This window comes from Oncorhynchus keta, chromosome 9 (assembly GCF_023373465.1).
Source record: "Oncorhynchus keta strain PuntledgeMale-10-30-2019 chromosome 9, Oket_V2, whole genome shotgun sequence".
Lineage (NCBI taxonomy): Eukaryota > Metazoa > Chordata > Actinopteri > Salmoniformes > Salmonidae > Oncorhynchus > Oncorhynchus keta.
This window is the reverse complement of record NC_068429.1, coordinates 37,311,921-37,328,657: the sequence shown is the minus strand read 5'-3', so window position 1 is coordinate 37,328,657 and position 16,737 is coordinate 37,311,921. Positions and strand designations below refer to the sequence as shown.

Genomic DNA, 16,737 nt, shown 5'->3' with positions numbered 1-16,737 from the left:
AATAGCTATCTATCTACTGACATCCTGTGGCAAATATGGGTACTACGGCTGTAAAGCTGTGTTTGGATAGGTAGCGTTTATTATTTCCGTATTTTTTTCCTTCCTACGTTTCCGTAGTTGCATCGTCTTTTCAGTGCATACGCCACTGCTGTCATTGTCCACGCACATCGATTATTTATTTAAAATGTTAATGTCTCAGATGTGGTAGCTAAATCAGTTTAGGTTTGTTACAGTAGTTGTTGCGTCTGGATTTGGTGATATCGTTTTGTTATCCTTTTCCTGGCAAGGATGTCTTTCAGGAGGTTAACAAAGCTGGTGTGTGGGCTTGCTGGTGGAACAACAGTACTTGTGGCAATGGCTGAACCGAAAGGATATCCTTTTGAAAAAACGAAACATAACGAAAGTTCAAGAAAATGGACTGGTCTAGGTGTTCTCCAAGCAGCAGTGCCTCAGACGTGGTCTCCAGGCCACGACCACACGGTGACTGCCAGTGGGAATGGCTGGGACAGTAACTGGGATAAGTAAGCTATAATTAGCCTAAATTCATTTCTCATGAGCACATCTCTCAGTAAAGGGAGTAAGATTGAACCAATCCAATCATTGATTGTCATTATGGGAATTTGTGTATGAAGTGAAACGATATGTTTCATAATTCCCTGATCTCTGCTTTTTCATGTGATTCATTTGTAAGGCGTGACCCCCTGGCACTCATAAATGGGAAGAAAAAGAAGGACAAAGAGATCACCAGTGAAGAACTGAACACAGAGGTGGAGAATAACAAACCCAAAGCGACTCGTCACATCTTCCTGATCCGCCACTCACAGTACAACCTGAATGGGAGTGTGGACAAGGAGAGGGTCCTAACCCCTCTAGGTATGTATATGAAGTGCATTGATTACAGTGTTGTAGCCATTTTAAAAAAATATCAGTGAGGAGGCTGAAGTAAATTGAATCCAATAAAGCACTGATTGATTGTTTGATTTATAGGCAGGGAGCAGGCTGAGTACACTGGTCAGCGATTGGCTGCCCTGGGGTTGAAGTATGATGTCATGGTCCACTCCACCATGACCCGTGCCACAGAGACTGCCAGCATCATCAGCAAGCATCTTCCAGGTCAGAGACAACAGGACACCACTCATTCTAAGCTCGAATCAAAAGTACAGTACCAGTCAAAAGTTTGGACACACCTACTCATTCAAGGGCTTTTCTTTATTTTTTACTATTTCCTTCATTGTAGAATAATAGTGAAGACATCAAAACCATGAAATAACACATGGAATCGTGTCGTAACCAAAAAAGTGTTAAACAAATATTTTTTGTATTTGAGATTCTTCAAAGTAGCCAACCTTTGCCTTGATTTGCACACGCTTGGCATTCTCTCAACCAGCTTCATGAGGTAGTTACCTGGAATGCTTTTCCAACAGTCTTGAAGGCGTTTCCACATATGATGAGAACTTGTTGGCTGCCATCTCAGTTGGGTTGAGGTCGGGTGATTGTGGCCAGGTCATCTGACGCAGCACTCATCACTCTCCTTCTTGGACAAATAGCCCTTACAAATCAAATCAAACTTTATTTGTCACATGCGCCAAATACAACATGTGTAGACTTTACCGTGAAATGCTTACTTACAAGCTCTTAACCAACAGTGCAGTTCAAGAAGAGTTAGGAAAATATCTACCAAGTAGACTAAAATAAAAAGTAATAATAAAAAGTAACACAATAAGAATAACAATAACGAGGCTATATACAAGGGGCACCAGTACCGAGTCAGTGTGCGGGGGTACCGGTTAGTTGAGGTCATTTGTACATGTAGGTGGGGGTGAAGTGACTATGCATGGATAATTAACAGTGAGTAGCAGCAGTGTACAAAATATGTGGGGGTCAATGTAACTTGTCCAGTGGTGATTTTATTAATTGTTCAGCAGTCTTATGGCATGGGGGTAGAAGCTGTTGAGGAGCCTTCTGGTCCTAGACTTGGTGCTCCGGTACCGCTTGCTGTGCGGTAGCAGAGAAAACAGTATAACTTGGGTGACTGGAGTCTCTCTCAATTTTATTGGCTTTCCTCTGACACCGTCTATTGTATAGGTCCTGGATGGCAGGAAGCTTGGCCCCAGTGATGTACTGGGCCGTTCACATTACCCTCTGTAGCGCCTTACGGTCAGATGCCGAGCTGTAGGAACCTTTGAGGATCTGGGGATCCATGCCAAGTCTTTTCAGTCTCCTAAGGGGGAAAAGGTTTTGTCGTGCCCTCTTCACGACTGTCTTGGTATGTTTGGACCATGCTCGTTCATTGGTGATGTGGACACCAAGGAACTTGAAGCTCTTGACCCGCTTCTCTACAGCCCTGTCGATGTTAATGAGGGCCTGTTCGGCCAGCCTTTTCATGTAGTCCACGATCAGCTCCTTTGTCTTGTTCACAATGGGGGAGAGGTTGTTGTCCTGGCACCACACTGCCAGTTCTCTGACCACCTTCCTATAGGCAGTCTTATCGTTGTCTGTGATCAGGCCACCACTGTTGTGTTGTCAGCAAACTTAATGATGGTGTTGGAGTCGTGTTTGCCACACAGTCATGGGTGAACAGGGAATATAGGAGGGGGCTAAGTACACACCCCTGAGGGGCCCCAGTGTTAAGGATCAGCATGGCAGATGTGTTGTTGCCTACTCTTACCACCTGGGGGCAGCCTGTCAAGAAGTCCAGGATCCAGTTGCAGATGGAGTCCTTAGTGATGAGCTTTGTGGGCAGTATGGTGTTGAATCCTGAGCTGTTGTCAATGAACAGCATTCTCACATAGGTGTAACTTTTGTCCAGGTGGGAAAGGGCAATGTGGAGTGCGATGGAGATTGCGTGGATCTGTTGGGGCGGTATGTGAATTGGAGTGGGTCTAGGGTGTCCGGGAGGATGCTGTTGTGAGCCATGACCAGCCTTTCAAACCACTTCATGGCTACCGACGTGAGTGCCACGGGGCGGTAATCATTTAGGCAGGTTACCTTTGCTTTCTTGGGCACAGGGACTATGGTCGTCTGCTTAAAACATGTAGATATTACAGACTCGGTTAGGGAGAGGTTGAAAATGTCAGTGGAGACACTTAACAGTTGGTCCACGCATGCTTTGTGTACACGTCCTGGTAATCCGTCTGGCCCAGCGGCTTTGTGAATGTTGACCTATTTTAAAGGTTTTATTCACATCGGCTACCGAGAGCTTTATCACACAGTCATCCAGAACAGCTGGTGCTCTTGTGCATGCTGCAGCGTTGCTTGCCTCGAAGCGAGCATAAAAGGCATTTAGCTAGTCTGGTAGGCTCACGTCACTGGGCAGCTCGCGCCTGTGTTTCCCTTTGTAATCCGTAATAGTTTTTAAGCCATGCCACATCAGACGAGCGTCATAGCCGGTACAGTAGGATTCAATCTTAATCCTGTATTGACGCTTGGCTTGTTCGATGGTTTTCTGAGGGAATAGTGGGATTTCTTATAAACGTCTGGATTAGTCTCCCGCTCCTTGAAAGCGGCAGTCCTAGCTCGATCCGGATGTTGCCTGTGGCCTGTTTGTTCTGTGTTTGGCCTGGTAAAAAAAAAAAAAATGAGTCCCACTAAGCCCAAACCAGATGGGATGGCGTATCGCTGCAGAATGCTCTGGAAGTCATGCTGGTTAAGTGTGCCTTGAATTCTAAATAGATCACAGACCGTGTCACCAGAAAAGCCCCCCACACCATCACACCACCTCCTCCATGCTTCACGGTGGGAACCACACATGCGAAGATCATCCATTCACCTACTCTGCTTCACACAAAGATACGGCGGTTGGAAACAAAAACCTCAAATTTGGACTCATCAGACCAAAGGACAGATTTCCATCAGTTTTCATCAGTAATATCCATTGTTTGGGCCAAGAAACACAAGCAAGTCTCTTCTTCTTATTGGTGTCCTTTTAGTAGTGGTTTCTTTTCAGCAATTCAACCATGAAGGCCTGATTCCGTCTCCTCTGAACCGTTGATTTGTGTTTGTTACTTGAACTCTGTGAAGCATTTATTTGGGCTGCAATTTCTGAGGCTGGGAACTCTAATATACTTATCCTCTGCAGCAGATGTAACTCTGGGTCTTTCTTTCCTGTTGAGGTCCACATGAGAGCCTGTTTCTTCATCAGCAATTGATGGTTTTTGCAACTGCACTTGAAGAAACTTTAAAGGTTCTTGAAATGTTCTGTATTGACTGACCTTAAAGTAATGATGGACTGATGTTTCTCTTTGCCTATTTAACCTGTTCTTGCCATAATATGGACTTGGTCTTTTACCAAATAGGGATATCTTCTATATACCCCCCCTACCTTGTCACAACACAACTGATTGGCTCAAACACATTTTAAGAAGGAAAGAAATTCCACAAATTAACTTTAACAAGGCACACCTGTTAATTGAAATTCCTGCCAGGTGACTACCTCATGAAGCTGGTTGAGGGAATGCCAAGAGTGCCTTGATGACAGCTTTGCACAAATGGTGGCTACTTTGAAGAATCTAGTCTAAAATATTTTGCTACATGATTCCGTATGTGTTATTTCCTAGTTTTGATGTCTTCGCTATTATTCTACAATGTAGAAAATAGTAAAAATAAAGAAAAACCCTTGAAGGAGTAGGTGTGTCCAAACTTTTGACTGGTACTGTAATTCTAAGCCTCCAAACTGAACAGTACTAAACAACTTGTTTTGCTCTCTCTCTGCATTAGAGGTGGACAAAGTGAGCTGTGACCTGCTAAGAGAGGGTGCTCCCATTGAGCCTGTGCCACCAATCTCCTGGAAACCTGACTGTGTGGTGAGTGATCTGCTATCCTTAGTCCTGGAGATGGATACAATTACCCACTTGCACTTATTTTTTGTGCGATATTCACTTAAAGGCTTAACCGATACAAACCATTTAGCACTTGAGCTTCAAAGCAATCTGTTAAAGTGCTGTACAAAATTGGCTGTCAAACTTTCCCTCACACACTGTACTGGTGCTTTGGTTTCTGCAGTATCATGAAGATGGAGCTCGAATCGAGGCAGCCTTCCGTCGCTACATCCACCGTGCAGACAGCAAGCAGACAGAGGATAGCTACGAGATCATTGTCTGCCACGCAAATGTTATTCGCTACTTTGTGTGCAGGTTAGTCAAGTCATCTACAACACGCTAATGTAGTTTCATTGCTCAGCTAATTCATAGTGAGTGATTTGTCCTCGGTGAGGTGAACATTCAAGAGGGTCACAGATTACTGGAAAGGTGTGGAAAAACATGATCTACTTGTCAATGTTCAACACTGATAATATCGTCCCATGGTCCTGGTTTCCTGTAGTAATGCTTTAATCGGGACACATTTCTTTAGGCATTGATTGTGAGGTCGGAACTGTTTCTCTTGGTTGATCCAGGGCTCTGCAGTTTCCCCCAGAAGGTTGGCTGCGGCTGGGCCTGAATAACGGCAGCATCACCTGGATCACCATCAGACCCAGTGGCAGGGTGGGACTGAGGATGATGGGCGACTCAGGCTTTATGCCTCCTGAAAAACTCACCCGTACCTGACACTCCTTCCAACACTGCTGGCCCCATGTAACCGGACCTTCTGCAGCCACCATTTCTCCTCTAAGATGGTTTTGCCCACGTTGGGAATCATTCTTTTGACTGAAGTTTTGTATGGAAAAATAATTTGTAATGTATTTTACAGACAGTGCCATTTCTTAGTAAATTGATTTGATAATGCTTTAATATGACATTTTATGAATAAACATGAGGAAATGTACTGACTACCTCATATCCGTTTGTGTATAGGTATACATTAAAACAATAGATAATTTAAAACTCTTAATTTACCCTGAATCAGCTAGTTAAGTAATTAACAATATAAAACCATTTAAGAAAATGCATCATTGCAAATTGTAAATACATGACATACTGTATCACTTTAGTATTGGGAGCAGTGTACACCATTAGGTAAATTCAAAGTGTAATCTGTAGCTATGCTATCCGGCAGAAGGGAATGCTTGCATTGAGGACATGCATTAGTGCAAATATCAGCTCAATAGTTACCAGATAAGGTAATAGTGGCTTGCATAGAAAAGCCAAAAGAGTTACATGAATGGAAACCAGCACAAAGGTAAAATAAGGACATGTAACATGCTAAATGGCAATGTAGTGGTCTCCTGCATGGGTTCTAAAGTCAGACTATAGACCTGATGTGGTGGTACAGGATGTTGGACAACATTCCCTGTTGTGTTTTCAACACCACATTCAGATTGTGGGACATGACATCCTGTTTGCTTGTGGTTCCCTTGTGTCAGGTTGGGGAGTGGAATAGAGTCCTGCAGAGGATGGTCTGGGAGTAACAGCTCTGGGTGTTGGGGCCTGGGCTGTGAAAGCTGAGCCTGCTGGGAGAACAGTTTGGTGTCCCAGTCAAGCCTCTCCTTTTTGGGCTTGGCCAGCTAGAAATACAAAACAGCAGCATTAACCACCTGAGAGGTATACAACAAAGCAGGATCAATGACTTAGCCAGAAACTAACATTTGATTTAATGGTTCATTTAAAAAAAAAGCTTAACTTCAATATGTTTTTTCTTTTGTTAAATCAATTAGACCATGCCCATTTCAAATGCATTTTTCTACAAAATAAAAAATTACATCATAATATTAAGACAAGTTAACTCCATAATCCTACTTTGTAGTATACCGCTCAAGAGTATCGAAGACAAGATGCAGTTGATGTCAGAAGTTTACATACACATAGGTTGGAGTCATTAAAACTAGTTTTTCAACCACTCCACATTTCTTGTTAAACTATAATTTTGGCAAGTCAGTTAGGACATACTTTGTGCATGACAAGTAATATTGTTTACAGACAGATTATTTCACTGTATCACAATTCCAGTGGGTCAGAAGTTTACATACACTGCCTTTAAACAGCTTGGAAAATTCCAGAAATTATGTCATGGCTTTAGAAGCTTCTGATAGGCTACTTGACATCATTTGCGGTGTACCCGTGGGTGTATTTCAAGGCCTACCTTCAAACTCGCCTCTTTTCTTGACATCATGAGACAATCTAAAGAAATCAGCCAAGACCTCAGAATTGTAGACCACAAGTCTGGTTCATCCTTGGGAGCAATTTCCAAATGCCTGAAGGTACCACATTCATCTGTACAAACAATAGTATGCAAGTATAAACACCATGGGACCACGCAGCCGTCATACCACTCAGGAAGGAGACGCGTTCTGTCTCCTAGAGATGAACGTACTGTGGTGCGAAAAGTGCAAATCAATCCCAGAACAACAGCAAAGGACCCTGTGAAGATGCTGAAGGAAACAGGTACAAAAGTATCTATATCTACAGTAAAACAAGTCCTATATCGACATAACCTGAAAGGCCGCTCAGCAAGGAAGAAGCCACTGCTCCAAAACCACCATAAAAAAGCCAGACTACGGTTTGCAACTGCACATGGGGACAAAGAAATATCCTCTGGTCTGATGAAACAAAATTAAAACTATTTGGCCATAATGACCATCGTTATGTTTGGAGGAAAAAGGGGAGGCTTGCAAGCCAAAGAACACCATCCCAACTGTGAAGCACAGGGATGGCAGCATCATGTTGTGTGGGTGCTTTGCTGCTGGAGGGACTGGTGGCATCATGAGGGTGGATATATTGAAGCAACATCTCAAGACATCAGTCAGGAAGTTAAAGCTTGGTCGCAAATGGGTATTCCAAATGGACAATGACCCCAAGCATACTTCCAAAGTTGTGGCAAAATGGCTTAAGGACAACAAAGTCAAGGTATTGGAGTGGCCATCACAAAGCCCTGACCTCAATCCTATAGAAAATTTGTGGGCAGAACTGAAAAAGTGTGTGCGAGCAAGGAGGCCTACAAACCTGATTCAGTTACACCAGCTCTGTCAGGAGGAATGGGACAAAATTCACCCAACTTATTGTGGGAAGCTTGTGGAAGGCTACCCGAAACATTTGACCCAAGTTAAACAATTTAAAAGGCAATGCTACCAAATACTAATTGAGTGCATGTTAACTTCTGACCCACTGGGAATGTGATAAAAGAAATAAAAACTGAAAGAAATCATTCTCTACTATTATTCTGACATTTCACATTCTTAAAATAAAGTGATGATCCTAACTGACCTAAGACAGGGAACTTTTACTATGATTAAATGTCAGGAATTATGAAAAACTGAGTGTGAATGTATTTGGCTAAGGTATATGTAAACTTCCGACTTTAACTGTATGTCTGCTGACACAGCATAAAGAAACAGAATAGGTATCTATCTCACCTTAGCCTCTGTGAAGAGGGATAGGCCAGAATGGTGGTCTTCCACTTAGTAATGCAAGGGTATCTCTCAAGGTCAATCTCCATGTTATTCATTGCAGACAGGACCTCACTGTCCAACTTGGTGGGAAATTCCCTGCAAGAATGAGTCAAAGAACATTGGTTAGCATTTCCATTGGGCTACAAAGAAACATTTATTGTACCAGTTTAAATTGCAACAGATCATTTTGACAGGTTGACTGATTTACAGTAAATAAACAAAGACTAGACTTACCCATCCATAAACAGTTCCTGTCTTCGTCTTGTAGGGGTGTCAGTCATCAGAATTGTGTCCTTAGCGGTGTCTCCTTCCGTTGATTTGTAAGATGCGCTAGAGGATCCTGAGTCTCTCCTTCGTTCTCCACCATCTCTGGGACCATCTGGGCCCTCTGAGTCTGAGCCCTCGTCTGCAGTCAGATACTCCTCAGAGCTAGGGTTAGAGAGCTCCTCCACCTGCCTCTTCCCCCGACTCCTCTCCCAGGTCCTCCAGAAGCTACCGTCCCCCAGGTCCAGGCCTTCTCTCCAAGGTACAGAGGGAGCCAGACATGCCTTCTCTGAGTCCTCCACAGTGCCAGATGCTACCTTTAGACTGGCTTTCTCAAACTCTGGCAGGAGGTTACACACAGGTGACTGGGAACTGTTCTCCACTGGTGCGGAGTTCTTGTCATTTAGGATGTGGTTCGACAGGGCATGGCTCTGGTGGTTTTTCTGCTCCTCTGAAATGACGGAAAACACATGAGTTTGAGATTACTTTGGGATTTCCCTGTATAATTTCAAGCATGAAATAATGTTATAACATGTTTGTAAGGTTGTAGATTTTCTATGGAAATGCTTACCTTTGGAGGGTGTTGATGTTTTAAATCCACCACCGGTCTCCTCTGTCCTCCCATATTCTTCTCGGGGAAGCTCACTTCGGTCCTTCCTATCCAGATACTCTTCCAGCCTCTTCCATCCCTCCTCTGTAGACAGGTCAGTGAAGCTCTGAAGGAAGTCCCAGTACTCTGCCCAAGGATGCCCCATGCCATGTGCAATCTCCCTGTTGAGAGAGATCAGATCGATCAGAAAATATGCCAACTGTAGCCATTGCATTTTTCCTTGACATGACATTCATCGATCGTCAGCAAGTTTACGGTTACTTGATAAAATGTGCTTGTTTGTTTCCTTAGAGTTTAGCCTATTAAAAGCTCACTGCAGTCAAAAACTATATTTGCCTATGCTTTACATATACACTGAGTGTACAAAACATTAGGAACACCTTCCTAATATTGAGTTGCACGCCCTTTTGCCATCAGTATAGCCTCAATTCGTCAGGGCATGGACTCATGTCAAAAGCGTTCCACAGGGATGCTGGCCCATGTTGACTCCAATGCTTCCCAAAGTTGTGTCAAGTTGGCTGGATGTCCTTTGTGCAGTGGACCATTTTTGATATACACAAGAAACTGTTGAGTATGATAAACCCAGCAGCTTTGCAGTTCTTGACCCACTCAAACTGGTGCGCCTGGCACCTCATTCCCTGTTCAAAGGCACTTCAAAATATTTTGTCTTGCCCATTCACCTACATACACAATCCATGTCTCAATTATTTCATGGCATAAAAATCATTTAACGCGTATCCTCCCCTCCCCTGATTGAAGTTGATATAACAAGTGACATCAATTATGGATCAGAGCTTTCACCTGGATTCACCTGGTCAGTCTATATCATGGAATGAGCTGGTCCTAATGTTTTGTGCACTCAGTGTATTTCCACACTATACGGTTGGAACAATATTATGAAAATTATGATAATGCCCTTTTAGTGTAAGAGCTGCTTGAAAAGACTCCCTGAAATTTCAACCTGTTTTGCTGTGATGGGGGAACCATTTTAATTCAAAACAATTACAGTAAGGTACTTCCATTGTTACCCAGAAATAATTTAATATTGAGATAAAAACAGCTGCATTTGACCTTTAAAAAAGGGTCACAGGTCCACTGTTCATTCACTCACCTCCCCACACGCTCTGCACCCCTGTCAGGGTCAGATTTGAGAATACGGTGGAAATACTCTGCTCGATCCCTGGGTGGAGTTCTCCATAGTCTATGGAACTCATCTGCCTGGAAGACCAAAACAGAAAATGGGTTTAGAGACAAAGGCCTGAGCCTCTATAGATGGATTATTTCATTGTACAACACTCCAAGCTATTGAGATTACCTTTGAAGGACTGAGGGGACCCACATACGCTCTCACAGTCATGACTGGGTCTATGGGACTCCCAGCCACTCCTGATCCCAGCGAATGAAAATCCACCTCCAGTGGGCTTGGAGACCATGGCAAACCAATCACAGGCTGGAAGCTGTTGTCTGTATCCCTCAGCAAGGGGACATAACACCGTTCTGTCAGAAAAGGGTCAAAGTTAGCAATGTGTTCACAAGTTGGCTTTTACACATGTAAAAAAGGTTTTATAGCCACCGTTGGCAAACATCTAAACGTACCCTCCAAATATTCCTTGATCTTCTTCTTTATGTCAGAGGTTTTGTTTTTCCTCTCACATATCACCTGTAAAGGCATTTATAAAGTCAAGTATTTAGTCCTCTAAATCGTCTCTTTTCTGGCATGACATTCAGGGGACAATACACCTTACTGAACAGAAATGGAATGCTTTACTAAGAGAAGGGTTTTAGTGCAAATTAAGTGGTTCTTCATAGCTGTAATGTGGCTTACAGTAGAGGGCTTCTGGTTGTACTTGTTCTGCCGGTGTTTATCAGTGGCCGGATGAGAACACAGCACGTTGACCACGTCTGGACAGCCAAACTTACAGGCAAAGTGAAGAGGAGTTTCATTGCTCTAAAGGGACATCACACACATTCAGTACATCTCATGAATACCTTACGTACACACTTTAACACTAACAGACTATAATGTCTGTGTGCATTGTGCTGACTACCAACCCCCATTGTATTACACAGTTACAGTTCATAGACTGCAAGTTCTCACTGCTTTGTCAGGTGTGTTGAGGTACAGGTCAACGAGGTAGCGGATGCGTTGGTGTAACATGGCCTCCTGGTCATCGGGATACATGAGTCTCATGAAGTCTGGGCTCTCCAGAGTGTCCAGGAGGAGCTGGACCATCCCTGACTGGTTCTCTTTGGCCGCCACATGCAGGACGTTATAATGGCATCCTTCCTATAAAAACAACAGGAATACAGAGTTATTCCACACCAGAGAATGTGAAGCACTATTCTGCTCCCATGGAAATGACAGAAACAATAATTATTTCAAATGCATACATGCACGATGGTGGGGTTGTCTCCAGATCCGATAAGGTAGCGTGGGTTGGCCCAGACCAGCTTGCTGAAGGCTTCCTTGTCCCCCTTCTCCACTGCCTTTCTCAGCTTGGCTGTCAGGTCCTGGGTGCGGGGGCTGCGGAATTCATTAGCCCTCTCCAGGTTCACAGGTAAAGTCCCTGATGCAGTCGGGCTTCCTGGGAGGAAAAGGGTGTCATTGTATGCATGCCGGTCAACCTTTTTCTTGCTAATTTTACATGACACAAAAGAGGTGAATGATCCATCTAGCTTTCTATCTATATAGTAGCTCTATATTAGATAAAGCTATGCTATGAAGCAGACACACCTGTGTGGACTACAGGTTGCAGCGCTCCCTGGGGCCCGTCTGGTGCAGTTGTGCTGGCTACAGCTGGGCAATGTTCATTGATGCCTTTTGAGAATTTCTCAGCTTCCTCTCGTGTTGAGAAGGACTTAAACCTGGACTCTTTCATTGTCATCATAGCTCTCAGAGCTTTCTTCCTGTCCACATATACGTGTACTTTGTCTGGTGGGGAAAACATAGTCATTCACCACACATTAAACTCAGAGACAATCTCTATCTTGCACTATTCATAGGATAAAAAGAGGTCTTACCATCAGTGACCACTGACTCCTCCCAATGAGGACATACACCATAGTAAACAAGGGGAAATTCTGGTTCATCCAATTCCTCTGTCTCTTTGCACTCCTCTGCTGGTGATTTGAGTTCCAGGGCATGGTCTGCTTCTACTGTATCTGTTAAGGGTCTATTAGGCTCTGCATTGGAGGTGCTACCTTCACCAGTCACCCCTCCATCCCCTCCCTGCTTCTCCAGGAGGGTTCTGGCCAGCTTCCTCTCAAAGATGGCTCTTGTAGTGGTGGTAAGGGGGCCACACTTCAGCCCTGCCCCGATAATCTCCTGTCGTAGCTGATCTGGGTTCAGGGTCTGCAGCCTGCTCATGACTTCCTCCATGTTGCTGTCACTACCTATGATAAATAAATGTGGCATACCCAGAGAAGAGTCATGTTACAAATATACTCTGAAGAATATACTACTACTCATTCGCATCAGAAATTACACTTTAAATCGTCGTTCCTGGCCTTAAAACAGTAAATAACCAACAAATAAAATGGTACGTTGTGTCATAGGCTAAAGATCAAATGTTATTGAACCACTCTGGCCACGTCCTCTTCAAAATCACATGCATAATTGGCAAAACGATGGTCTAAATCGGAAGAATTACTACACGCCATTGTAGCCTACGTATATATATATATATTTTGGGATGTGGAACGATTCCATGTGGAGAATATTGTAACAATGTAGCTGGAGCACGTATTCTGTTTACCTACGCCTGTTATTTACCTATCGGGGGGCGAGCTCATTGGTCAATTCAAACAAAACGATGCCCCGCCTTTTCCAATATGACTCATAATACAAATAGTTGTACATTTGTAATAATGTATGGTGTCATTACATTCAACGTGCTGCAGCTCTAGTGCATTTGCATTTACACAATCGATAGTTACATGTATTCTTTAGGCTACGATACGTACTTAGGATGGCCCAATTCTCACAATATCTGCCCCATAATCATTGGTTATGAGAAACTTATAGTGCTAGGGCTAGGCCATATATTCCCATTGAGGAATGTACTACAACGGCTAACTTTTCCCTAGCCACCCTAGCTAATAGCAGCTAAGACCTGATTCAATTACGTGCCAGACATGTATTTAACTTAAATGGACTCGTAAACGTTCTCGAATACACTCAGATAATATCTTACTTCACAAACTCGTGCTTGTCGTCCTCCTGTGGTGTACTCATTCCGTGAGTCAACGGAAACCGTTTAAGAACCGATAGCACCAAAGATTTGTATAACTAAGATAGTCGTTTCCAATGGGAACAAGTGAGTCATAGTGGGCAGAACAAACAAGGAGGTGATCAGAGCCAAGCACGAGATAGCGAGATCCTATTGGCGCGTTCTAGCAATTATTTGCATATTTCCGTTAGGGAACGCCTACTCTTTGAAGTGCGCGTGTGCAATAACTAAATTCGCATTTGCACTCCTTCTAAACAACGCATTTTTTTTACTTTAACAAGGGGTAAAGTTTACAAAACATTGTCCACTCTGTTCGAAACAGATTATAGTTTTGGGTTCAGAAAACTGTACTGAGATCAAATGTGTCATCAATAAGAACATTTGCAGAATGTCGGCCAAAATCCATCTCGTTCCATCTTCTCCCACTGCCGGCCACTGGGCTTCCTCTCACTACCATATTTGGTAGTGATTGGAAACTCCATGCGGAAGCTTCACATTTATACGTCCAGTGAAATATCTGTTTCATTGTTCTAGCTGTGATAGCACTGACCAAGCAAACAGATCAAACGAAACGGGGAGGGACCTTCTTCTTCTTCTTTTTATTAGCGGACTATATCCCAAAATGTGTATTGCCGCAACCTACTGTGTGGGGTAAAAACGTAGATACTTTAACGAAAAAAAGTAAACGTACTCTACTTCGTCAAATGTACTCAGATCCCTACACAAGCTCGGGGCCTGACCCTTCAAACACACCGATAGTGTCATTGCGTTTTGGTACGCCAAAATGACTTTATTTCCAATGAAACGCTGCGTTTTCCTTGCACCATTGAGTTGCAGAGGCACTTGCAGGCGTTCAGTGTGGTGTTTTTGTGCAAAATAGTATGCAGCATAATCTGGAAATGTATGCAACAAAAGTTCAAAATACACCTTTTGACACCAGTTCTGTCCAGCCATCTATGCATACAGTTTGAAGCATATGGTCGATAAAGCCAACGTTTGCACCACACCGAATGCAATGCTGCAAGGCAAACGCAGCGTTTCTTTGGAAATGAATGTACTTCTTGTGTACCAAAATTCAATGACGCTGTCGGTGTGTTAGACAGTATTCCCTGCAATGTTTCAGCCGTGAAAATCCTGGAGATCCAAGATTTCCAGTTCCTTAGATGTTTTGTATGTTTGACCTGTGCAATTATCACCTGCGCAATAAACGCAACAAAATCAACCTTCTTCACAATTAGATTTCACAACTGACTGACATCCACAGACTGTTGGCCATCCACTGCATTCATCATCTCTACTCCCTGCTTCGACAATTTTCACTGCCTCTGCATAGGAGACCTCGACAGCCCTGATCCTTCCTAATTTGACCTTCACTCAGGGAACTCTGGAACGTGATTCCCATCACAATTGCAACACCGTGCATCCTCAACTCTCATCTCTCGATCCTCGACTCTTCAACAATGATATTCCGTTTGCAAACACTTTACACGGGGTCAAACGTTTTATATTTATGACATTGAAGGGACTTTTGTACATAAACTCGCATCGCATATCTCATATATCCCAACTTTACATGGGTTGGGATAGCTTCTTCATCAAACATCAATAATAGAGAAAGTTTTTCCTCCTTTCCATTCACAGTGTGTGTTAAGCGATGTCAACTATTCCTGTTCCTCTTTAACCACAACGGCTTAATGTCCATCGAGACGTCAGATGACACCTTTTATCGGTTCCCTACTCCGATAATCATAACATTCCACTTAATGCATTGATTATTTGTACATCCACAGTTCTTTCTCCTTTTTGGGGGGGAGGACCTACCTGCATTTGACCAATAGAAACTCTCGTTTCGTTGCAAAACATTTGCCATTTTGAGTAAACTGTTTCTGTTGCAAAACGTTTTGCCACAGACACAATGTTTTGTAACATAATCAGTGTAATGAATACAACTCTGATCATTTTTTCCACACCCATTGGCCCACACTCCAATCAGACAGTATTCAAGATGTGTAATGTTCTAAAACTGTCATTGTGGAGTGCAGTATGATTTTATGAGAGGCAATGTTAGCCAGCAGGTGGCAATATACATTATGAAATAATCATATTCTCATATGATCCCAAATCCGTCAGAGAGAAAAAGAAAAAAAAATTAAGCTGAAAGTGGATTCTCAAGAAGACAGAAAATAAATAAGAGGCACAATGGACACACATGTAGAACTAGTATTTGTGTATGTTTATATAATGTATAGAAGTCCTCTCTCAGAGATAATGTAGGCTATAATACAGCTTCACCTCTCCACTACCTGAGACTAGGGGCTATTGTCTTCCTCCCCATAGGTTATTGAACTGGATGTGATGGTCTGAGAGAAGGCGCAATTTGACGATAATGCTTCTTCCCCCATTAGTCTCTGAATCTCACAGTCATAATGTCTCTCCTGACCCTTTTACAGATAGTTCTACCGGGGTCGCCCCTGACCCCTGCTGGAATTGAATTACCCCTGCACTCTTCCCCTTTCATCATGACAGAGCTGAGGGGAGCCAGTGGCATGTGGTGAGAGAGGAGATGCTACAGAGAAGTTCATTGGTTCATTCGCCTCTTTCCTTCCGCCTGCCAGGCACAGATGGTATTCTTTATTAGTGTCAGCGCCAGGTTCATTCTGCTCTGATGAGGACACTCGGTAGAGGGAGGGCCTGCCTGACATCCTCAGCGGTGACAGACAGCTAGCGGAAGTGGAAGAGTCCAGGGCAGCAGCCAAATGGCATGGCTGAGATAGGATGTAACTATATGGGAGTTGGGAGAACACAGGGGGGCTTGGTTAATATTTTGAGAACATCTGTCAGTGAATAGGCCTGAGTCTAAACAAAAGTCTGCAAACATACTTTATCATGTTGATTATTCAAACCAAGCAGATCTTGTCTGCTGTATGAAATAAATGTTTATATATATATATATATATATATATATATATATATATATATATATATATATATATATATATATATATATATATATATATATATATATATATATATATTTGAGCATGACCATTAGAACCAGATTTAACAAAAATGCCAGATTAGGATCCTGGCTTGGTTAATATTCATGCACACTTTCATAACACCCATTTTTGAATGTGTAAATCTGACATGGTAATGCAGTGATTAGATTATCATCATGTTCTGATTGATTAATATAAGCACAAAGACATCTGTCTCAGCCTTTCAGGGTAAAAGTAATCACGTGGATGGTTTTCAATCTATAATTAAATTTTTCCTGCATTCCCTAAAATACTTTCACAGATTGCACAGGCAGC

The 16,737-nt window shown here is 42.9% G+C and overlaps 2 protein-coding genes across 4 annotated transcripts; one reads left to right on the top strand and one right to left on the bottom strand.

The window, feature by feature from the left end:
- The first annotated feature begins 137 nt into the window (after positions 1-137).
- LOC118387711 (serine/threonine-protein phosphatase PGAM5, mitochondrial-like) lies at positions 138-5,760 on the top strand. The gene is made up of 6 exons (XM_035776356.2): positions 138-521; positions 692-873; positions 988-1,113; positions 4,717-4,802; positions 5,002-5,132; positions 5,393-5,760. Exons 1-6 carry the CDS (start codon positions 289-291, stop codon positions 5,541-5,543), a joined length of 909 nt encoding a protein of 302 aa, XP_035632249.1. The 5' UTR covers positions 138-288; the 3' UTR covers positions 5,544-5,760.
- On the bottom strand, positions 5,707-13,531 carry LOC118387708 (ankyrin repeat and LEM domain-containing protein 2-like). 3 transcript variants are annotated; one of them, XM_035776347.2, is made up of 13 exons: positions 13,388-13,531; positions 12,216-12,587; positions 11,929-12,126; positions 11,586-11,779; positions 11,293-11,481; positions 11,020-11,142; positions 10,791-10,854; positions 10,510-10,691; positions 10,306-10,412; positions 9,156-9,355; positions 8,555-9,035; positions 8,285-8,416; positions 5,707-6,439 (listed from the first exon to the last, which is right to left on the bottom strand). In XM_035776347.2, the coding sequence occupies exons 2-13, from the start codon at positions 12,571-12,573 to the stop codon at positions 6,295-6,297; spliced, it is 2,373 nt and encodes a 790-aa protein (XP_035632240.1). In that variant the 5' UTR covers positions 12,574-12,587; positions 13,388-13,531; the 3' UTR covers positions 5,707-6,294. The 3 variants fall into 3 exon arrangements, with proteins under 3 accessions (XP_035632240.1, XP_035632241.1, XP_035632242.1); XM_035776348.2 differs by having other exon boundaries at positions 11,020-11,109; XM_035776349.2 differs by lacking the exon at positions 5,707-6,439 and adding an exon at positions 6,479-7,145.
- Positions 13,532-16,737: the final 3,206 nt, after the last annotated feature.

Bases quoted from the DNA above. Each gene is read 5' to 3' on its own strand.
- LOC118387711 (XM_035776356.2), top strand. From the start codon at position 289: ATGTCTTTCAGGAGGTTAACAAAGCTGGTGTGTGGGCTTGCTGGTGGA. The intron at 1,114-4,716 runs GTCAGAGACAAC...TCTCTGCATTAG, and splicing joins CATCAGCAAGCATCTTCCAG to AGGTGGACAAAGTGAGCTGT. The intron at 4,803-5,001 runs GTGAGTGATCTG...TGGTTTCTGCAG, and splicing joins CCTGGAAACCTGACTGTGTG to TATCATGAAGATGGAGCTCG.
- LOC118387708 (XM_035776347.2), bottom strand. From the start codon at position 12,573: ATGGAGGAAGTCATGAGCAGGCTGCAGACCCTGAACCCAGATCAGCTA. The intron at 11,780-11,928 runs GTGTGTCTGCTT...TTTTCCTCCCAG, and splicing joins GCAACCTGTAGTCCACACAG to GAAGCCCGACTGCATCAGGG. The intron at 8,417-8,554 runs GTAAGTCTAGTC...TCATTCTTGCAG, and splicing joins CAGGAACTGTTTATGGATGG to GGAATTTCCCACCAAGTTGG.